Source organism: Phragmites australis, chromosome 11, assembly GCF_958298935.1.
Source record: "Phragmites australis chromosome 11, lpPhrAust1.1, whole genome shotgun sequence".
Classification (NCBI taxonomy): Eukaryota; Viridiplantae; Streptophyta; class Magnoliopsida; order Poales; family Poaceae; genus Phragmites; species Phragmites australis.
The window spans coordinates 6,377,664-6,401,372 of NC_084931.1; the positions used below are offsets into that span (position 1 = coordinate 6,377,664).

At 46.7% G+C, this 23,709-nt stretch overlaps 1 protein-coding gene across 1 annotated transcript; it reads left to right on the forward strand.

Moving 5' to 3' along the window:
- Positions 1-21,924: 21,924 nt before the first annotated feature.
- On the forward strand, positions 21,925-22,715 carry LOC133884923 (lachrymatory-factor synthase-like). Its single transcript, XM_062324525.1, has one exon. It carries the CDS (start codon positions 22,021-22,023, stop codon positions 22,540-22,542), a length of 522 nt encoding a protein of 173 aa, XP_062180509.1. The 5' UTR covers positions 21,925-22,020; the 3' UTR covers positions 22,543-22,715.
- Positions 22,716-23,709: the final 994 nt, after the last annotated feature.

Consider the following 23,709-nt stretch of genomic DNA (forward strand, 5'->3'; position numbering starts at 1 on the left):
AGATCATTCCCAAGAACAGCATGCACTGCAGCCTCCATATTTATGCATATTGAAAAGCAAAAAATTTACATGGTTGTGCTAAACTGCTAACCATTGATTCACATACCCTCTATCTCCTATATTACTGTCAATACTACATAGAAATCACAACTCAAGGGTCAAAATTAGGAACACATAGAGTTTAAGTATTCAATAGTAAGTGTTAAATGGGTAAAATAACATCGCGCCTAATTCATCTGTGCTAAACTGCTAAGTTCATATTGTCATGCCTAAGTAGACTACGCTGTCACACACAACCTCACTTACCGGCTGTCATCATCGAGTAATATAATCTGATATACCATTTGCACTCACCCCTGGTAAACAAAGTATGGCAGAATGCACAAAAGTAACTAACAATGGCAGATGAGGACGATGGCCGCAGGCATTGGTGAGGAGGGGATAGCGGGAGGCCTACCTGGATGGATGAGGACGATAGCGGTGTAGAGCACGGTAGTGCGGGCTCCACAGCATCAGGGTGCTCATTGGAGAGGAGGCGACGACGGTGTGTGCTCCTCGGCGTCAGGGTAGTCGGGGATGAGGGCACATGGGAAGACGACGTCGGTGAGGGAGACAGCGGTGGCCTCAGGGGCGACCGGGAGAAGGAGGCAAGAAGGAATGGGCGGCGAGCGTGGTGGGACTTAGGCAAAATCGGAGGCTAGGGTTCTCGGGCCCATTATTTATAAACCTATCATTAGTACCACCCGTCACTAATGATCAGGTCACAGTGATGGGTGGATTTACCACCCCGTCACTGGGACTCGGTAATTAGTGACGGGTGGTAAATTCACTCGTCACTAATGACCTCTTTAGTGACACGTGACATTATCACCCGTCACTAATATGATCATCCCTCTATTTACATGTATATTGGCAGTATCTTGAAGTAAAGTCAAGATTTAGCAGCAGGATAATCTAATGATGAGAAAAATGTACTCAATTAGTTGTCTCACTAGTATTCTCAATTTAAAACACTTCTCTAATTAACTAACCTTTTCATTACTTTAGGATAAGTAAGTTCATCAGTACAAAAGGTCTGGATTACACAAAAAAAAATACCCATCCGGACTACAAAAGAAGGGTGCTAAATCCAAATTGTTATATTCAGATTGTCACCATAAACCTAGGTAAGTAACGGACTACGATTCATCAATGTCATCGTCGGAGTCAACACCGGCGATGGCCATCTCCTCATTCTCCTCCTCCTCCTCCTCGTCGGTCAAGTCAGAGTCGCACATCTCCTCCTCCTCCTGTCATCCTTGGTTATATTGGAGTCGCCGCCCATCTCCTCATCCTCCTCCTCCTCCTCTTCGTCATTGGTCATGTCGAAGTTGCCTCCCATCTCCTCCTCCTCGGTGTCAGAGTTACCGCTCATCTCCACCTCCTCCTCCTCGCCATCGTTAGCGTCGGAGTTGCCGCCCATCTCCACCTCCTCCGCCAACAGGTGCGCGATGGCCTCATCACTGATGATGGCCTCCACCATTCCCTTGGCTTCGCTGATGAGTTCCGCCTCATGGACGGCGCGAGCAATCTCCTTGTTGTTGGCAATCGCTTTCTCCTTCTCATTCACTTCCTCCGCCTCCACCATCATGAGGTCCCAATCAATGTAGTCATCATCGGGGGCTGGCACCATGGACGATGACTCCAGGTCCTTGTCGTTGGTGGCATTAGATGGCGTTGGATTAGAGGAGCAGGGCGGTGGGTGCGGCGAGGAGGAAGCTTAGGATGTGTAAATGGCAAGCTAAGGTTCCAGGGCCTGTAATTTATAAACATATAATTAGTGATGGGTTATAGATACGACCCATCACTAATGACCGGGTCTCTCCATCCTGGGATTCGATCATTAGTGATGAGTGAAGTTCTCACCAATCACTAATGTGCCCATTCCCCTAAGGGATTTACCTGTATATAGGCTGCATCCTGAAGCAAAGTCAGGATTTAGCAACCGTCTTCTCCTGCAAACATATCACAAATTTAAGGTTACATTAAAATTTAGACTTAACTGAATATTACAAATATTACAAATTTGAGTTTACATTGACATTCAGACTTAACTGAATATAACGAATTTGAGGTTACATTGGAATTCATTTGGCATGTGGCAGCCATTTTCGTGCTTTCTTTACATGGATCCCTTTGTTATGGTTGGAATGTAGGTCTCGTTCTGTGCAACATGTGGCATGATTGCAGTAGCAAAATGGGGGATTTCATCAAATTGATTGTACTCGTCCTCATCAAACACGTTTTTAACTTCGACAATCTGTCTTTTCCCGGTGAGAACCATATGAAGTTTCTTATTTGTCGTGTCAGTCACATAAAACACCTGGGTGACTTGTTTAGCAAGTACTAAAGGTTCATCCTTATATCCGACAACTTTGAGATTAACGCTAGTGAATCCGTACTTGTCTTTCGTAACGCCCTTTGATCCATGTACCTAATGGCACCGAAGCAGGGGTACCTTGAATCGCAAGTAATCCAGTTCCCAGATGTCCTCTCTATGACCGTAGTATGTGCTCCTATGCATGTTGTTATCATAAGCATCTATATGGAACCGCTGTTCTGGTATGTGCTTTTCTGATCTTGGGTAATCATGTAAAATGTGTAACTGTCTATATCGTACCCTTCATATGTTGTAATTGTGTATATAGGGCCTACTGCTAGTTTCCTGATCTAATCACTTGTAGGAAATGAGCTTGCTCGTATACCTTTGGCTTAGGAGTAATTGCATGTTTCCCTAGAATTCATTGCCTTGTGTGCTTACCCTTGTGGCAAGAATGACACACACCAATTGGGTTATCTGGGTTCGTGTAATTATTGTACCACTCTACTACCTCCTCTGTAGAGTAACCTTGTGTTATGCACCCCTCAGGTAAAGCTCGATTCCTTACGTACGACTTGAGAACGTCCATGAATCACTCATATGGATACATCTGATGCAGGAACACATGTCCAAGAAAATACCTTCACAAGGTGAGCTATGAGATGGACCATGACATGAAAAAATGATGGTACGAAATACATCTCGAGAAGACATAGAGTCTCAAAGTGTCTTTTTCTTAGCTCGCATAGCATTTCCAGATCGAGTACCTTCTAACCAATTGCATTGAAAAAAAGCATAGGCTCATGATAGCCTTTCGAACACCAATCATCTGCGTGAACATCACATGGCAATCATGAGTTTTCATGCCAGCAACCATTTTCAGCTCTTTCACTGAAACAAGTTTTCTAATGTTGGATGAGTAACTGGAGGGAACTTTCACACTATTCAAGAACTCGCAAAATTCTTTTTTCTCCTTCTTGGATAGGGTGATGCAAGATGGGGGTAGGAATTTCCCTTTATCCATATCCTTGACATGAAGCTCCCACCTTAAGCCCATTTCTTCAAGGTCAGCTTGTGCGTTTTCTTGATCTTTTGTTTTCCCCTTCATATTGAGTATTGCACCGAGGAGACTATCACAGATATTCTTCTCTACGTGCATGAGGTCGATACAGTGACGAACATCTAAGTATTGCCAATAATCAAGCTCCTAGAGAATTGATTTCTTGTTCCACATTCCATTTTTATCACTCGTGGAGGATCATTTTCACTTACCAAGGACAACATTGATATCCTTAAGCATATCATAGGTATCTTGCCCGCTGAAATGCCTTAGAGGTGACGCTTTCTCCCTTTTGCCATCAAACTGAAACTTCATTTTCCGGTACTGGTGGTTCCTTGGAAGGAAATGTCGATGCCGCATGTACACTATTTTCTTTGACTTGTTCAACCACATACTCTCAGTGTCATCTAAGTATTGGGGGCAAGCTTCACCTTTTCTTTTACTCTACCCTGACAAGTTACAAAGTGCTGGCAGATCATTGATGGTGACGAACAACATGACATGTAGGGTGAAGTATTCTCACTTGTACTGATCCCAAACCTCAATGCCTTCAAACCAGAGTGCCTTAAGATCATCCACCAAAGGCCTGAGGTACATATCGATGTCGTTGTCAGGTTGCCTCGGACTAGGAATTAAGGTCGATAATATAATGTATTTTTGCTTTTTACAAAACCAAGGTGGAAGGTTGTAGATTGACAGTACAATAGGCTAGGTGCTATGTGAGGTACACATGTTATCGAATGGATTCATGCCATCTGTGCTCATTGCAAACCTAATATTTCTTAATTCTTCATTGAACCACCCAAATGTGGAATCAATGGTTCACCACTGAGCTGAATCTGCGGGGTGACGTATCATTCCGTCGTTCTTACAACCCTCCTTGTGCCACCACAACAATTGGGACACATTTTTGTTCTAGAACAAATGCTTCAAACGGGAAATTACAGGGAAATACCACATCACCTTTCTAGGAGGAACATTCCTCTCGCTGCCTTCCTCCACGTTGCCACCATTATTTCTACGCTTCTATCGATGGGTTTCACAAATAGGACATTGATCCAGGTCTGCATACTCTCCACGAAACATGATACAATCCTCTGTACATGCATGCATTTTTTCTACCTCCAATCCCAAAGGACAAACTATCTTCTTCGCGTCGTAGACTATCTTGGGCACCTTGTTCCCCTTTGGTTGCATGTCCTTTAGCAGATGCAATAATTCTTTGAAAGTCCTAGCATACCAACAATGGGTTACCTTCAATTGCAGAAGTGTAAGCACCATAAACAACAGCGTGTATTTCTCCTTATAGACAAGATAAAATAGTGACTTCGAGTCTCGTACCAGTTCCTGGAATTTGGCAAACTCACCATCACTATACTCGTTGTGCCCCTCTACATCACACTCCATTTAGTCCACATTCTCCACGAAATCCATGTAGTCATAATTGAATCCAAATATGTTCATACTATTGTCCGGGAGTACCTGATCCATTTCCCCTTCGTTAAGGCCTTCCTCACGTTCCAAACGTGATATCTCTCTTTCAATCCACGCCTTAACAAGTGATTGTACACATTGTCAGGTTTTGGGAACTTCTTCTCATTCTTGCAATCACAGTATGGACACCAAATTGTCGTTTTACCCCGACCTTCCATATCCGCCACCATGACAATCAAGAAAGACTTCACCCCACTTATGTACTCATTACAAGTATGGCAATCAAGGTACATCCAACTTTGGTCCACCATCTACAAATTGAAAAAATATTGATTCTAAATAGAAACGGCAGAGAAGGTAGAATAAGTATAAAAATTCTAACTCAATTTAACTAAATTAAGTGTGTAGGTGTGTTGTAGTGATATTCAAGACAACAATTAACATCCAAATATGATACATGTTATCTATGGCAAAGGATCCTAGCTAATTTTGAATAGGCAAAGATAGGTCCTAATCCCATTCTAGGATATGTGGCCTAAGTAGGTTTCCATGCTCTTGTACAGTTTTGGAGAAAATTTTGGTAGCACCTCCCTGTTGTTCTCTAAATACATGTCTCAACAACTAGCCGAGAGGGTGTGTATTTGGAGAACAACAGGGAGACGCCACCAAAATTCTCTCTAGAACCATATAAGAGCACAGAAACTTACTACTCGGGCCACATATCCTCGAACTGTCCAAAGTATGTGGACAATCTGGGAGCATCTTCTTATAAATATGACGAGTTGCCAAGTCATATTTATAATCAAACACTCCCGAACGAGAGACGTAGGTTACACATGCACACTAAGGGGGACAATCCACATATATCAAGATCTGAGAGAAGGAGCAAAATTGTTGATTCCAACTCAAACCCTAGAATCCACCATGCATATATGAGCAAGAGGAGAAGGAGATGGAGGAGGCAAACCTTCAAAGGCCAGGGAAAGACACCAACTTCAAAGCATCAAAATTTGATTTGGCCTCAACAGAATCGCCAAAAAAATCGCCCTTTTGCCAAGTAGACACGGTGGATAGACACTGTCTGGTCATGCTGCTCGGTGAATAAAATAATAGTAAACATCATTCATTAGTGACGGGCTATAAGGACAACCATCACTAATGAGTGAGCCATTAGTAATTGGTCTCATAACAACCCATCACTGATGAGTGGCCCTGGCACAAAGCCACCACTAATTACTTTAATATTAGTCATTAGTGATGGTAACAACTACAACCCGTCACTAATGAGTCAGTCATTAGTGACTGTAACAACTATGACCCATCACTAATTACTTTAATATTAGTGACGAGTCTCATAACGACCCGTCACTAATGAGGAGGCTACATTTAGTGACGTGTGCCCCATATATCCATCACTAATGACTAAATTATTAGTGAACAACTTTAATGTGACCCGTCACTAATATCTTTAGTGATGGGTCGTTCGCTCGCCATCACTAATGAACAGTCATTAGTGACGAGTCTTGGCCGGGTCCCAGCCCGGGCCACACATTAGTGATGGGTCAGCACTAGACCCATCACTAATAGTGCACTAGTGACACGTACTGAGGAGCCATCACTAATAACGTGTCTCGTTTGATGGTTTCCTACATAGTGGATGCTTTTTTCAGGTATTTTTCTGGCGGCAGGCGTGCACAAAGTTGGTTCAAGGTTTACTTAGCAGGCGTGAGGCTTGGGAGTAGCATGTTGTAAGCCCATGTGGACTCGATGCATGTGTGCAGATGGGCTGCTGGTCAGTCTGAGGCACTGGCGTGTGGCTGGGGTCGGAGTAGGCATGGAGGTGCGTGAGAGCCTAGCGTGTGCGCAAGAAGCTCGTGAGGAGCTACGTGGCATTGGCGCGTGGTAGTCTAGATGGGCGTGTGGAGATGTTTCGATGATGAAATGCTATTGGGGGGAAAATAAGCCAGCCTGCGGATAATGGTTGAAGATCACCATCCAGGTCCCTCCAAAGCCTTGATCTCCAAACCCTCTATTAGAAGCTCGATCTCTGATATCATCAGATCCTTTCACGGTACCCCTTCGCACCTACGAAGCCTTCCCTTGGCTCCGCCAGTTCAACCCCCCGAAGCCTTCCAAAACACGGCCTCCCGAAGCCTCGGTCCTCTAAAGCTTCGGCCTCCTGAAGTTCCGGCCCTCCGAGGTCCTGCTTCCAAATGCCTTCACCTCCCTGTTCTATGCCTCCCGAGGCCCCCGCCTCGGGATGATTGGGCCACCTTCCCGAGGGCAGCAGAGTGAGTCAGCATGCCCTAGGAAGATCTGCCGAAAGTGGAGCACCGGTCGTGCTTTGCCTGTAAGGAAGTGACCTGCAATAAAGACCTAGGCTAATGGGTGCCACTCTGATACCCTGGCATGATGAGGGCTATCCTGACACCCCTGACAGTGCAGCACTGGGCCGCAATTGGCGACCGACTCGCCCCCATCAGGGGACAAGCATCACGATAATTACCACGGTGGATATTTATCTTCCAACAGGATAGAAGGTAGTTATCCAGGATAAGGCTCAGTAATTTAGCTGGATCCCAGATATTTATACATTATGATAACTTGTACACCAAGCTACGCATGGCCCTATAAATAGGAGGCCATGGTCCTTTGGGTAAAGAAGAGAAAGAAAAGGAGGACAAGGACATAGTGAAAAAGAACAAGCATCATAGCGAATGTTGTGATACTGCTCCTAGGGTGATACATTTTTCCTATCATCAATATACTCGTGGTGTTCCTTCCTCTCAAACTTCGTCTCCTCCTTAGAAGAAACTCTCGACGTACTTGCTGGGCAAGACGAACTCTTGCTCCAACATTGGCGCCGTCCGTGGGGACTCGAACACAGAAGTGTTAAGAGAGGTAGGAATCCACTAGGAAAACCACCAAAGCATTAGCTAAAACCGTCATACCCACCATTGCGAGCATGCAACCATATGCATGGCTGCCTCAACCATACGCACAGTATGCATGCTCCAGCCCTGCTGCCATATGGGACGGTGTTCCTCCATCCTTGGCCAACTCAAAACCATGGGTTGGTACAGGAACTCCAGACGGCGCGGAGGCCTTCTAGCCTCTGCACGATGAATACCTCACCGCCTCAGGAGAGGACGCGGCCGAAACCACAGTCAAGCAGGTCACCTTCCAATGGTTCTGGGTGGTCCAACCCAGGAATGCTCCTACCTGGGCTTGGTCCCCAGGTGTCCCCTTCGACCACACTTGGGATACCCCGAGCGAGCCAACATCTTTGAAAAGTCTATCCACCCAGCACCCTCCTTGGGCCCCTCAAACAAAAGAGGGTTCCAAGGAGACGAAGGGCTCTGGGGTGCGCGAACCCCACCAGCGACTCCGACGCCGCCCTCGCAACCCTAACCGCACGCAAGGAACCCTACGCCCACCTCGTTTGGTGAGGTATAGTCAGAACCACTTTGTCTCCAAAAGCCGGTTCATCGGGCAGCCTCAATGGTCTCCCAAAGGGGAAGGAGCCCCTGGGGAAACCACAGGCTCCGGGACACACTGCCTTTGGCAGCGACCTCGACGACAACTCCAAGCTCCAGTGCCCCCGGAGGCACATGGTTGCATCCTGCACAGGCCAGGGCACAGCCACAACACCAACGACTGCCGCACCATCATGACCTTCCGGGAGGAATACCTCAGAAGGCAAGCAGAATACCTGGTCGCAGAAGGAGTGAGTGAAGAACGATGCAGGGTTCGGATGCCTGGGGCAAACTCCCAGGAAAATCACCGGCCCCTCAACCTTGCACCGTCACTACCGACCCTGCTACCAATGGTACCACATCCAGCAACAAGAACTGAGTCAGGGACACACCGTCGCCAGGCTCCGGATGGAATATCTTTGAAGCCGAGCAGCAGCCAAGGACCGAGGCAGCCAAGCACCACCTCTCCCGACTAGCCTTCGACTACGCCTCCCTCTCCTTCAACTACCAAATAGTTTACCTAGTGATCCGTCTTTCATACGGCAAGGTTAGAGTCTGTTGGAGGCCTCCAACCTTACTGCTAGGAGTCTTTTTTTCAATAAATAGCCACTGAGTAGAAGCAGTAGAACTTAAGTTACATCTTCACTAATCGTGAACAGTTATATCACTTAGATATATTTTATGCTACAAATAACTTCTCATTGCCAACAGTATAAACCATGCAAAATCCCTACACTCCCGCAGACACATCGTGCCTAGGTTGCCTGGGGGGCATGTCTGCCCAAGTTTCCTGGAAGGCATTGTGCGGCCTCGGAAGAGTAGTTGCCATGTATAAAGGGATTTCCTTGATAGACCATGTTGCGGCACCACCCGTAGGACATCTTCGGGTGGCGTGACAAGCCCACGTACCGCAGACGTGGCATGCCTAGGTCAACTGGAAGGCAAGACTATCAAAATTTCCTGGAAGGCATTGCGTAGTCTCGATAGACAGTGAGGCCCACAAACCACGGGCGCCGCTTATGCCTAGGTCACCTGCAAGGCAGATTATGCCCAGGGTGCCCTGGAAGGCATTTGCATAGCCTCGAGTGTCGAAGCCATGCCCCGGGGGATGTCCTCGGTGGCAGAGTTGCGGTGCTCTGACGAATGCTGTCGCAAGGAATCCTCATTGCACGACATGCCTACACACCATGGGCGTAGCATGCCTAGGTCACCTGGAAGGCAAGACTGCATGGGTTTCCTGGAAGGTATTGTGTAGCCTCGATAGTATGTAGATGCCGGTTATCAAGGGACTTCCTTGGTAATGTAGTTGCGGCGCTCTCGGGGGATTTCTCCGGAGGCATGACAAGCCCATGCACCAGTAAGCATCGCTTGCCTAAACCCAAGGTCACCTGAAAAGGTTTCCCGGATGGTAGGCTTTGCCCTGGTACGAAGTGGAGCCCACACACCGCGGCCGTAGCATGCCTAGGTCACCTGGGGGGAAGAGTGCCCAGGTTTCCTGGAAGGTATTGTGTAGCCTCGATAGTGTGTGGATGCCACATATCAGGGGACTGCCCTGATGTGAGGATGCGGTGCTCTGAGGAATGCTGTCGCAAGGAATCCTCTTTGCACGACATGCATATATACTACGGGCGCCGCTTATGCCTAGGTCACTTGCAAGGTAGATTATGCCTAGGGTGCCCTGGAAGGCATTGCATAGCTTCGATCATATAAATGCCACGCGCCAGGGCACATCCTTGGTGGACAGTGTTGCGGTGCACCCCGGGCATCTCCTTGGGAGCACGATAAGCCTACACACCGTAGGTGTAGCATGCCTAGCTAAGAGTTGAGGGGGTCGTGGACCCTCTCTTCTGCATGGCCTTCGGCTTCACCTCCGACGTGCCGTTGATAGGCTCTGGACGGAATACCTCCAGAGCCAGGTAGCAGCTAATATTCGAGGGGGTTGTGGACCCGCTTTTCCGCTTGGCCTTCGGCTTCACCTCCGACGCAATGTCACCAGGCTCCGGACGGAATACCTCCAGAGCCGGCAGTGGCTAAGGGACGAGGGGGTCACGGACCCTCTCTTCTGCCTAGCCTTCAGCTTCGCCTCCGACGTGTCATCGCTAGGCTCCGAACGGAATACCTCTGGAGCTAGGCAGCGGCTAAAGGCCGAGGGGGTCGCGGACCGCCTCTCTCACCTAACCTTTGGCTGTGCCTCCGGCACATCATCGCCGTCAACCCAGACAGTCGCTAAAGAACCTGAAGGGTCAAGGACCACCTCCGGAGTTCATCTCCAAAGGTTACAGAGGGACTTCACTGAGTCGGAAATCTGGAAAAAAATTAGAAAGGAGGCCCTACCAGCCCCAGGCTCGAGGAGTACACAGTAACCAAGGACGAAGAAGTATGGTTTGGAGGCACAAAGGCAAGCACACTCACAGCCACCCATTCGAAAGGTCCTCTCGCATTGCGATACGGAAGGATACACAACCGTTCCCGAAGATCCACGTTACATTATTAAAAAAACAACCAGTACATCCAGGGGATACAAACTAACACGACCGTACAGAAATTGCCACAAAGAAGATAGATCCATATAGAGCAAAACAAGGCGAGAAAGAGTACAAGGTGACTAAGTTTAGCCGTGACATGGATATATCACGGTGTCACCAAGTACGTCATCCCGGTGACCGCATTCACCTTCTACGGGTCCCGTTAGGGGCCACACATGAGACGACGTATGCGCCTCATCTGCGGCCTACCGTTGCGGAAGCCAATACAGTAGCCGGCTCCCGGGCTGTTGGAGGATGCTGAGGAGTCCGAGGAGGTCACCGGGGAGGCCTTCTCCCTCGCCTTCTTGGCCTCTTCCTACTTCGCCACCGGGCCCACAGATGCCAGCTCACTCTCCCTTCGCAGGAGATGCTAGTCGATCTCCTCGTCGTCATTGGAGATATCGATGATCTCGACAGGCATGCCCCCCCCCCACCCCGGCCAAAGGTTGGGCCGGAGTGGCAGACAATCGCCTCCTTTGTAGAGGTGGAAGCAGTTTCGCCTCCGGCGCCTCCACCGACGAACGAAACAGCCCGGCTCCAGAAGGAGCCGTCGAGATCATCGATGTCTCCGAGGAGGATGAGGAGGAAGATGATGCCATAATCATGTCAAGGTTAGCTACTGCTCATGGGGCTACGGAGACTCCAACCAGGTTACCCTGGCTTTATACCCGAGCCACACAGCCACGTAGGTCCGGGAGACGAAGCGGGGCGAACGTTGCTGTGTCCTCCCATTAAACACCTAGGGGACAGGGCCGTGGCCATATTTGGTTTCCCTCCAACACATGACAGCACTCCATGAAAAAATGCCTCATTTTCTCGTGCGGACGTCCCGTCACATTAATGACCCAAACCCCTTTCGACGGGTGACAAGATCGCGGGCACAAGACCCTAGCGACCCTTCACATTATCTAGTCAGAACACGGCAATGGCACGTCTTGTTCCACCAGGCCAATGTGTGGGATTCTCCAAATACACACGAAACCTCTACTCTAGCGACTTCAAAGGACAGAGAATCGTCATCAGGCATCCTTGATACGATACCAAGCTGGGGTTGATTTTTTCTCTGCATCCTCTCCCCCTCCGAAACATCGGGGAACAAGAATGAGGGGGTACTATTGGGGAAAAATAAGCCAGCCTGAAGATAACGGTTGAAGATCACCATCCAGGTCCCTCCGAAACCTTGATCTTCGAACCCTATATTAGAAGCTCGATCTCCGATATCATCAGATCCTTTCACGGTACCCCTTCGCACCTGCGAAGCCTTCCCTTGGCTCTGCCGGTTCAAACCCCCGAAGCCTTCCAAAACACGGCCTCCCAAAGCCTCGGTCCTCCGAAGCTTCGGCCTCCCAAAGTCCCGGCCCTCCGAGGTCCCGCTTCTCAATGCCTTCACCTCCCTGTTCTATGCCTCCCGAGGCTCCCGTCTTGGGATGATCAGGCCACCTTCCCAAGGGCAGCGGGGTGAGTCAGCAGGCCATGGGAAGATCTGCCAAAAGGGGAGCACCGGTCGTGCTTTGACTGCAAGGAAGTGATCGGCATTAAAGGCCTAGGCTAATGGGCGCCACTCTGACACCCTAGCATGATGAGGGCTATCCTGACACCCCTAACAGTGCGACGTCGGGCCGCAATTGGCGAATGGCTTGCCCCTATCAGGGGGCAGGCACCACGATAATTACCACGGTGGATATTTATCTCCCGATGGGATAGAAGGTAGTTATCCGGGAGAAGGATCAATAATTTAGCCGAATCCCGGATATTTGTACATTATAATAAATTATACGCCAAGCTACGCATGGCCCTACAAATAGAAGGCCATGGTCCTCTGGGTAAAGAAAAGAAAGAAAAGGAGGACAAGGACACATCAAAAAAGAACACGCATCACAACGAGTGTTGTGATACTCCTCCCAGAGTGATACATTTTCCCATCATCAATATACTCGTGGTGTTCCTTCCACTCAAACTTCATCTCCAAGCTTGAGTCTCCTCCTTAAAAGAAACTCTCGCCGTACTTGCTAGGGCAAGACGAACTCTTGCTCCAACACATGCGGATTCAGAAAAGGGCCTAGGCAAATAGTTCACGTCTTGGGAAAATATTTTGGTGTTCATTGAGGTGTGACTGATCTTTTGTCTGACTTCGGATGGATAGGCGTATAGTGATAAGGTGTGTCATGCGGACATACATGAGATGCACATGTGTTGGAGTGCGACAGGAGATCACAGACATAAGGAGCACATGTGCTTGAGTACGATAGGGGGTCACATATGCTGATGAATATTGCAACAGGCAAAGGAGGAGAGACAATCGAGTGGTTAGCTAGACCTCAGACTGGTGTTGTGGTGCTCGATGATGAGCATGAGTTGTCAATGGTGTTTGGTTGTGATGCGCATGAAGACTAATAAGAGTTCGATGGTGGTGACTAGACAGTTTGTGAGCACATGGCAAATAGTCAATGGAAGGTTGGCGGATAATTCACTTGGACGGTGAACATACCGTGGTGCGGGACAGATAGGCTGGTGGTGACAGGCCAGTCATACCACGAGTAGCAGAGATAAAGAGACTGCCAACAATGACATAGGAGCATGAGGGCAGGTGCTGGTTATTCTCTATGGTGTGGCAACACGTGGCGCAAGCTCAGGATGTGCCACGTCCCAAAATGCTAATTACGTAATTAGGCATGCATAATCGTCATCGCATAGGCTTGCCCATGTTTGTCTATCAAAAACTGGTTAAATAGGTCTTAAACACCTGAGAGATGTTTAGAGCACTTTGGAGAATCCCTACATGCCTTAGACAAGGAAAAGGATAGAAGGAGGAGGATGAGGAGAGACTTAGGAAAATTTTAGCAAAAGAACCCCCTCGCAATCTGATCGGGATCACCCGCGGTCTGACCACTAGGTGTGCTGCCGCGTGGGCTGCCACGTGAATTTCTCACGATCTGACCACCTGAGCTCATCGTCTGACCGCTACCACACAGAGGCTTGGGTTAAGTGGATCGATCTCTTCCTTTTTCTCTCTCCCTCTCACTTTTCTTTCACTCTCCCTCGCTCCACCTGACCCTAGAGAGAGAAAGAGAGCTCTACTAGTCGCGTTCGAAGGTCGGAGATCAGAGGTGGGAACTCCCACAAGCTTCCCAGAGGACTTCCCAAAGTTTTGCCCCTCCTCTCCCTCGCTGCAGACCCGTTCATCAACCACAAGCTTCACCACCACTCCAGGAGCCGATCCACGAATCAGAGCCTCCCCGAAGCATCACAATTTAATAGAAAGCTTCCAAAAGCTGAGGTGAGCTATCCCCTATCATTTCCCCATTGTTTCCAAGCTTGATTTGACCCTCGTGTCGTTTAGGCCCAAGTTCAACCTAGCCTAGATCCAATCCATGGGGTATTTTGAGTTTAGCTCGGGGAATAATGCCCAAATCACGTTAGGAACACTTCACAAGTCACACAGAGCATTTTGGTACCCTTTGTTGTCGAAGGTCTCACTGGAATCCTCGTCGGTGACCCCACAAAGGTGCTGCTAGCAAAGTCTGGCAGTCCGGCCACCGCTATGGCTATTCTGATTGCCAGTTGGGGACCGGAGAATCTGAGTTAAAAACTTATAGAAGAGTCTGACCGCCACTTTGGCCAATTTGATTGTAGGTCGACGGTCTGACCGCCACCATGCCTACGGTTAGACTACCAGAGGCCAAAACTCTCTATTGGCTGTTGGTCTAACCGCCAACCCAAGGCCGGTCTGACCGCCAGCCTGTGAAGGCTAAGGTGAGGCTAGGTTAGCTTATCCAAGGTTTCAAACTTTGAAATACTAATCCTTTGGCTATCCTTTACATATGTTTTTGAGTTGTAGCGCTCTTCTATTACTTGAGCATGCATATTGCATCATTTTTGCATTGTTCGATTATTTATGCATTGCACCCGTGTTTCCTTTAGAGAGCGTCGATCCGACAGTTCAAGCAAGCGAAGACGACGCCGATCTACCGTACTTCTATGAGTTCTGTGCAGGTAGTATCAGGCAACTGACAAAGCAGCAAGGCAAGCATCTAAGCTTATTGCACCCTCTATCTACTGAATGAAGTATAAAATTGATAAATTATGCTTATGTATGTTGCATGTTTTGTGAGTCAAGTGTCGGGCTTATTCGGGTAGAACCTATGTTGAATTGCATATCCTCTACCTTGAGTTGTTGATTATCCTCATCCTTGTTGCCTCGGTAATGTTGTTGTTGTCTAGCTTAAGAGTTGTTCGACATGCTTAGCAATACATAGGACCTTGGTAGAAGTCAAGTGATGGTGATGCCGTTGTTCGCGAGCATAGGGCTCACTTTGGTTTACAAATACTTTTGTGATACTGAATGGTTGGATGAGTGGTGAGTATGAGGCTAGATGTGGGCAGTGTTTGAGAGTCCTCAGGGCAGTTTGAGAGAGGAACCCGAACACCGTAGACCGCTTTGCATCGCTTAAGCACCGATCGTTGGCTGTTGTTGGCTTTAGCACTTACCATACTCACCACATGCTGATAAATGGTAAGGCGAATCTAATACCTTTATAGCTGTGATCCTTTGGGCTTGAACATTGACGGTGTGAGCAGGCGGGCTTGTAGGGGTATCTAGTTTGCTTCGGGAGTAGTTATAGATATCCTCGCGTCGAGCGATGCAAGATCCAAATAGTTGGAGCTTATTGGGAAAGGTTATCACGAGTACCCCTTGTGTGCACTTTAGCGGGTGGCACAAGCTGAATGGTCCTCATGTCATGTGGGTAAAGAAGTATCCCCGGCAGGTTGTAAAAACAGTTCAAACTGTCGCGCTCTTGGTCATGAGGATACCTTCTGTCCATGCGCACCATTGTAGGGTCATGAGTTGTGGATTGTGGTTGGATATGTTGGTAATTGTTGAGATGGTTTGTGTTACATATATGTTCATGATAGTATAATTACATTTATGTACAGTTGGTTATTGCAAGATATAATTATTTTGTTGTTGGTTATGTTTAGATGCTCACACATATGTGTCTAGGTTGTAGGCGTATATGTTTAATCAACCTTGTGACATTTTTCCTTTCTAATGGCCCAATGCATAATCCTTGGAGTAGGGTTATTTATATGTACCCTATATGGATTAAGTCTTGCGAGTACCTTCGTACTCAGCTGCTCTACTGGTTTTGCAGGTGAAGAAGAGGTGGTGTTTGGCTACTTCACGCGTGATGATGTTAGTAGTGGGAATGAGTAGGCAACTACTCGGCGGTCACGCTTTGGGGTGAAGCCTAAGGGCATATGGCTTCACCCATCTTTTGATGTCTTTAGCTTTTATTTTCATTGTGTAGTTTCTCTTTTGGCTAGGAGTTCATCAGTTTTAGGCCCCGTTTGGTTGCAAGAAACGTTTCAATTCTCTGGTGATTCTCTAGAATCCCTGCCAAACGCACCAAAGCGTGAAACGTTTCTCATTTTTAACACTACGAGGAGAATCACCCAAAATGGTGTTTCACCCGTTTCGAGAATCACTCAGGTCATTTTTCTTCAAGAATCCGAATCCAGAATCTTTGCCAAACATTTTCAGAAAATTGAGGGTGATTCACCAGAGAAACGTTTCCAGGGAGAATCTGAAACCGAAACGTTTCTGGAAGAATCTGGAGCCCTACCAAACGAGCCCTTAGTATCCTCCTAGATCTCTTTTGCTGTAAATTGTTAAACTTGTAAATGTTTAAAAACTTGTAATATGATTTAATTACTTACTCTTTATTAAGCTTGGTTATAATTGCTTGTGTTGGAAATGCATATGTTCTGATCTTGGGCACAAAACACGTGCTGGGACTACTGGGATAGTATTCTGATTAACCGTCGAGGTTCTGATTATGAATAATGATCCTCTTGATAATTGATTAGAATACTGTTTGGACGGTTCCTCACAGGATACAAGATGGAAATGGAATGGGCTTGTGCTTCCAAATCAACAAGGGTTCGGATCGATTTGAGTTGTACATACGGGTTTCTAAAGTGTGGATCGATGGGCGTGAAGATGCATCAAGGGCTGAATTTGAAGGAAGTAGAGATTGTGCATATCTTTACTTGCAACTAGAGTAATCTGGTTGGTCTGAGACTGCAAGAGGCTACGGTGTATGATGTCGAAGAATCGTAACCTAAACAGTCAGGTGAAAGAGCAATACTAGTATGGCAGTTTCTATGTGTGACTCGGAAAGCAACAGTGAAGTTCTCAGTATCAAGATACAGTCAATTGGGAACGTGTATGTCGGATTTAGTTGGCTTTTTCATATGACGCCAAACATGGAGTAGATTTTCTTTATGAAGTCTGGTGATTCTGGTTATATCTACTTATGTGATGGCGTAGGCTACCATGTTGCTAGAGTAAAGTACTATAAAATCAAGATCTATAATGGAGTTGTGTGCTCCAAGGAGTCGGGTGTGTGTCCAGGCTAAAGAGGAATATGATTTCACTCAAAGAGATTGTGTTGATAGGAGAGAAAGTTGCTCAGTTACAGGTGGATTCATGGAGTCTGAAGTTGTAAGTATAGCAAAGTCTCTAGAAGGTGGTGAGTCTGAGTAAAACTCATCGGGCAGCTCTCATTGAGCGGCAAAGACGACAACTCAAGTCCGGAGTATATGGAGGTTCCTGCATGATGGCTTCAAGGTTGCAAATTATTCGTCAAGGTGGAGTTTGTTGGATATGTGTCGAATAATTATACGGAGTTGGTTACGTATAGGACTTAATGTTGTATTATCGATATATGGCGGAATCCTAGTAGGACTCTAGTGGAATCCTAGTAGGATTGTTGTAATCAGGCCTCCTCATCAATATGAGAGGAAGACCGCTGATTGTAACCATGACAACATAGTAAAAGGTTCGCACAGGTTCGCAGGGGGCAACAAGTCTACCGAGAACCCTAGGAAGCGGCCAGTATTGTTAGTTGGAGAGGAGCGCCCGTAGTCATGCTTCGGGGCTATAGCACTACTAGAAAATAGTTTTTCTAGATACCCAAGGTATCTTTTCACAGGTGGTTCATATAAAAACCCGCCTGAGCAGTCTGCGGTGGCCTCCTGTGGTTTCGAACTCCCTGTGGAAATAGGTTGATTTTCATAGGTGTACCTTATGTGAACCTCATATGTAAAAGGTTATTTTCACATATGGTTCCTTATGTGAACCGCCTATGAAAATAGGATGATTAACACAGGAGGTTCACATAAGAAACCACCTATGGTAATGGTTATTTTTACAGAAATTTTTTTATGTGAATAGCCTGTGGAAATGGATGGCCAATTTCATATTTGATTGACACAAGAAACCGCATCTGAAAATAGATGACAACTTTTCTTAAAAATTCATAACTTTTTCATACGAACTCAGCTGGGAACAAATTTATATGAAAATTGTAGGCTCGCTGAGATCTACAATTTTGTAGTTGAATTTTTTTTTTATTTAAAATTATTTAGGTGTCTAAATAATCAGTTGAAGTTTCACATATATGTTTCGATCATATATGCTACCACAAGTTCTATTAATGCAACTAAAATCAAGAACAAAAAGAAAAAGAATACTACTAACTTCAACATCTCCAATAAGATCAACAAGAAGAAAATCAAAAACCCCACTATCAACAACAAGACTTGGCTTGCAAAAGCACTTTTGATAACAATAGTATCAAGTGTCATCAAGCATCAGCACGGCCATAAATATTTTTTATTTTTATTTTATTTTTTCTTATTTTTCTCACATTAAGAGTGCTATAATAGAAACTATTGTATATTTCTACTCAAATTTGATGTAAGGGGTGAGGTCTATGGACACAAACACGCGTTCTGAAAAATGATACAAAAACTTTCGGGAGCGAGAACTTAATCTCCTGAGCCATTTTTTGTCTCGAAAAATTAGCACGTACTTGATAGGTGAGCTGCTAAGGAGGTTCGCACGTGAGCAGAGGGTCCTGGGTTTGATTCCTACTAAACGCAAAGGCTGAAAATAGTGTTAAAAAATAGCATGGCTTGTGACTTGTGACGGTGGGATAGCGAGGGTTCCTCAGGTGAAATTTTTTTTGCTTTTTTCGGGTAAAAAAATATCGATTCAGGGACCGACTATTACAGACGATCTGCTTAAGGAACTACCTGTAGTAATCGATTTTCACAGGTGTTTTCTTAAGTGAACTACCTATAGTAATTGATTTTTATAGATAGTCCGCTTAAGAAACCGCTTGTGTAAATCTATTAACACGGACGGTTCCTTAAGTGAACCGCTTGTAATAATAGGTATCTACACACGGTCTCTTTTGCGTCTGGAGAAATCGTTTATTTTCACAGTCCTTTGATCACATGCAAATTGGCTAAACATCTGTGTAAATGGGTTACGACCCGCCTCTAAAAATAGGTTTTGTAATATTTCTAACATTAACAAGCTAGGCTGAGTCGCGTCGCCGGCCGTCTGGGAATTTCGTTCTGCTGTGCACGCAACACTTGCCTATGCACTGCAAGCACACCAAAAGAATTTGCATCATGACATGATTGATCAAGTAGAGCTCGCGGGAGACGGAACAGAGCACCGCAATACATCATACACGTACGAAATACGCGCAAACAGAGGATGATACTGATAGCCACTCGCGTGCTCCCGTTCGACGGTTCATGTGAAGAACTGTTCGCTAGTTCTCCTACAAAGGCCCCGGTCCGTCGGTGTCAATGGGCTCTTTGCAACGCTGGAAGCAGTAAGCGCCATTTCATCAGAACTCGTCCATTAGAGATAGTTTTGTGTCTAGCATGAGTACCTCGGGAAACTCTTACAGAACTTTGAGAAATATAAAAATTTTACGGTGCTTGTGATGTACGTCGGTACCTTCTTTGTAAAGTGTGGTATCACCTATAACTTAATTTTTTTATTGGTACCGGGTCCACCATTTAAAGTATTGGCCCACAACTGAAGCATCTTTCATTTTTTATCATTGAATTTGAACAAATGAACGGTCACCATGATTTCCAAGCTTAGTAACATATCTTTGAGAGATATCATTTTTTTAGCAAATTGAGTACATGCTACTGTATAACACCTCAATTTATGATTTGCCATAGAGAAAGTTAGGCCAGTTGGAATGATTTCCTGATCTAATTATACGTTACAAATAGATTAGTATTTGATACGGGAAAGGTTGGGCTTTCGTATGAGTGGATCCTTGACTTTTTGAATAACTCCAGCTTCACTCTATACCATCCAATCTACATAAACGGATGTTGTCTCACGGCAGTGGCATGGAGTAAACAAGTAATCGATTACCGATGGTATACAGTAAAATGGATTTTCTAAAAAATGGTAATGCTGAAAGCCACAGTCGACCTTGCTGTGGACTGGTAACTGCCCCTTACGTAGCATAGCAGGTGACGAGCTTGCAACCAGGCTTCCTCTCTAAGATGGCAAAGCTAGAATTGACCAAGACATGGAATCACTAGGACCAATAATCAACAGTTCCATTTTTTCTAACCTTTTCGCGCACCTCTCAACTTGTCAGTCATGCTTGCAGTCCAAATTAAAGTACACTTTTGCCCAGTTGTATCTATGAATCACGAATGCTGTAACTAACTACCGTGAGTGACTGCACGCGTTAGTTCCAATCCATGATGATCTTTGCTCGAAACATACGAGAAGAGGGAGATCTGCAATCATTAATCTCATGCGGTACTATATTTTGCACTAATACATCCAGCACTGTGTGTTACCTTGCTAGTGTTGCGAACCATGATATAGATTTGGACGACCCTGTAATCTGGGGGAACATCCTACAAACAGCTTCGTAAAAAATTTGAACCCGACCATGCGAGCGCGCCAAAGAACAATAGTACAGCTAGCCCAGTGCAGAAAACAGTCTTCTGCAACTCAGGCTACATAGTGCTTAGTGCTTACCATATGTGTGAACTGTGATCTTTTTCAATCAAGTGTATGTCACCTGGGAATCTCATCGCACTTGGAGTTGGAGAGCATATCATGAGCTCCAACACTAGGATCGATGGTTCGGAGCTAGCTCCATCAGCCAAGAGATTGAGACTCGACAGGTTCATGGGAAGGTAAAAGGCAACAACATGGAGGGACATTTTGCAACATAGCCCTTGGCTTCCTGTTATGAATCGACTGACGTGTCCTTCTCATCTGTTCCCCGAATTTCTCAGTAGCTATTCTTTTCCTCACGCACGCCCTCTCTGGTCCAAGAACGTGCAACGAATTTCATGAAGATAATGTCTTGGTACAACCTATTAGGAGTCGTAACCATGTAACCAACCACTTGTTCTTAAGTCGCTAGCAAGGTTATACTCCTTTGGACATAAATACATATCATTTTGAAAAAATATTCAGTTAAATTTTTAAAACTTGTACTACCAATAGTTTTGAAAATATTTAGTTTGAAAACCTTAAAATCATATGTATACATACATACATAAATAAATAAATATATATATATATATGTCTTGAAAAGATACTTTCATAATATCACATATTTAATAGATTTTATAAATATATTTTAAGATAAAATATTAGTCAAAGCCGGGGATTTCAATTTTGTTGTACAATTTTTTTCGTTCACCGGTGACAAAACCGAAAATCGCCAAATTTTGTCAAAATTCGGTCATTTTTTATCCTCTGATCTGTTGATTCCACATACCAGTGAAATAAAATTCTAAAATTAGATATTTCGTTCCCCTCTTAAATTTCCAAAATTCGTGAAATTTTGAAGAAATTTTAATCCCTAATCAAAACTATGTATTAGAGATCGTGTATTATATAAAATAATATGTATTTATAATTGGAGGGGATATATAGCTATTTTTAAGAACTTAAATTTTTTGATATATAAAATAAAGGAAGACGACAATTGCACTACCATACCACCACGGCAAGAAAGCTTCCAAGAAAAAAGGATAAGCCTTACTTGTGATTAATACCAAATGACAGGACGCACAAAACTGGGTCCGCGCACGCACACTAGAGAGAATTGGGACAAGCATGGCGCAGCGTCCAAAGCTGCCAGCCCAAGTCCAGCCCAAGTCAAACACGTGGGACACGTCGCTCTCCGCAACCAACATATTCCCTCCCGCTGTCGCGCACCACTACCCAGCACGACCTGCAGACCACCCAGCACGATAAGCGAGCAGCCTGTGCACACGAGCGCAAGAGTCCGGTCGTCAAGACAACCGATGGCGAAGGAGGCGGCGGCGGAGCAGCAGGAGCAGGGGCAGTGGCAGGGCGCGGTGGAGGCCCGTCTGCCGTCGACCCCGGCCTCCGCTGCGTGGCCGCACATCGCCAGCTTCTGCGCGCTGCATCGGTACCTCCCGGGCATCGACCTCTGCGAGCGCGCGGCGGGCGCCGACGGCCAGCCCGGCTGTGTCCGCTACTGCGCTTCCTTCGCGCCGGGCACCGAGGAGGTCGCCAGGTGGGCGCGCGAGGAGCTGCTGGAGCTGGATGACGCCACGCGCCGCCTCGACTACGCCGTCGTGGGCAGCAGCATCGGGTTCGGCCGCTACGTCGCCAGCATCACGGTCGTGCCCGAGGAGGAGGAGGGGGAGGGATGCAGGCTGGTGTGGGCTTTCGAGTGTGAGCCCGTGCAGGGGTGGAGCCGGGACGGCCTCGTCGGGTACCTCGACGGCGCCATCAAGGGCATGGCCGCGCGGATCGCCGCCGCCGCAGCCGATCGTGCAGGAGGAGACGTCGCTGCCTGATGATGCTCCGGCTATCTAGAGTAATATATCAACGACCGCCTATCTACCTAATGCATTGTTAATCACGTACTACTTACGTCTCTACCTACCGAGATTACTTGTCAGTACTTCTTAATTCTACGCACGTCGTGATCAGTTGAAACTTGAAAGATACATGGTTATCGGTTTACTCTTGTCTTCGTGTTCTCGAGCGATGATGCCTGCCTGCTTGATGTGCGAAAGATGTGCCTACTAAAAGCATATCCAAAGTCTCTTTATTTAACTTCTTATAATCAAATTTAGAGATTTATAGGTTGAAATCATTCGCCAATAGATTTTGTATCTATCTCTATTTTTATCAACTTCCTATTCATCCCCTTCCGCTCTTTACTTCTAGGGAGCGGTGTTGACTCCCTATCCTCCATCCTGCTCCCACGCCTGCCCTCTTCCGCTTGCGCCGGGCTCGCACATTCTTCTCGTTCCTGTTGCATGGATAGAGTCGAATGGTCACACTCCGTGTGCCCACTGTGGCCTAGCCACCACCCACGCTAGCCAACCACAGTCCGGTGCCCCTCGGCTTTATCCTCTCTCGGCTTCCCCTCTCTCTCTCCCTTCAGCCTCTCCCTCCCATTTTCCTCTGCCGAGCCAGACACAGTGACCGAGCATAGCGCTACCACCATGGGAGCTGATGTGCCGCCACGCGATTCCAAGCTGCCAAGCATGGATCTATGAGGGCCAAGCCACTTCAAGCCTTTCCTCGTGCAATTTCGTCATCTCCCGCCCGGCCGAGCACTCTGTCGCCCCTTTTTTCCGAAGTCCGGTGATCACCCCCACCCCTCACCGTCGCGTCGCTCCTCTGCAGACCCTCTCTCCAATTTGATAGCGAGGTGAGTTGCACGGTGTCCCTTAGGGTCTTTCGTGTGCATCGCCTAAGATCCAGCCCGACGCCGATAAGGAGGCCTTCGCATGCCGTGCGCCATCGCCTCTATACTCCCGTCGCCGGCCATGCTCCAGTCGGCCCACCACCCAGGAACCCTGCCATCCAGTTTGCATTGACACATTGAAGCTGCTACTACTGACCACCTGATGGGTTTCTCTGCCGTTCAGCGCCAGTTGGCCTGCACAGTGCTACCACCATGGGCGGCACTACCCGGCCAGTCAGAGTAACGAGGAAAGGAGGAAGAAGAT

What these genes read in the sequence shown, in the direction of transcription:
- LOC133884923 (XM_062324525.1), top strand. Translation starts at nt 22,021, where the DNA reads ATGGCGAAGGAGGCGGCGGCGGAGCAGCAGGAGCAGGGGCAGTGGCAG.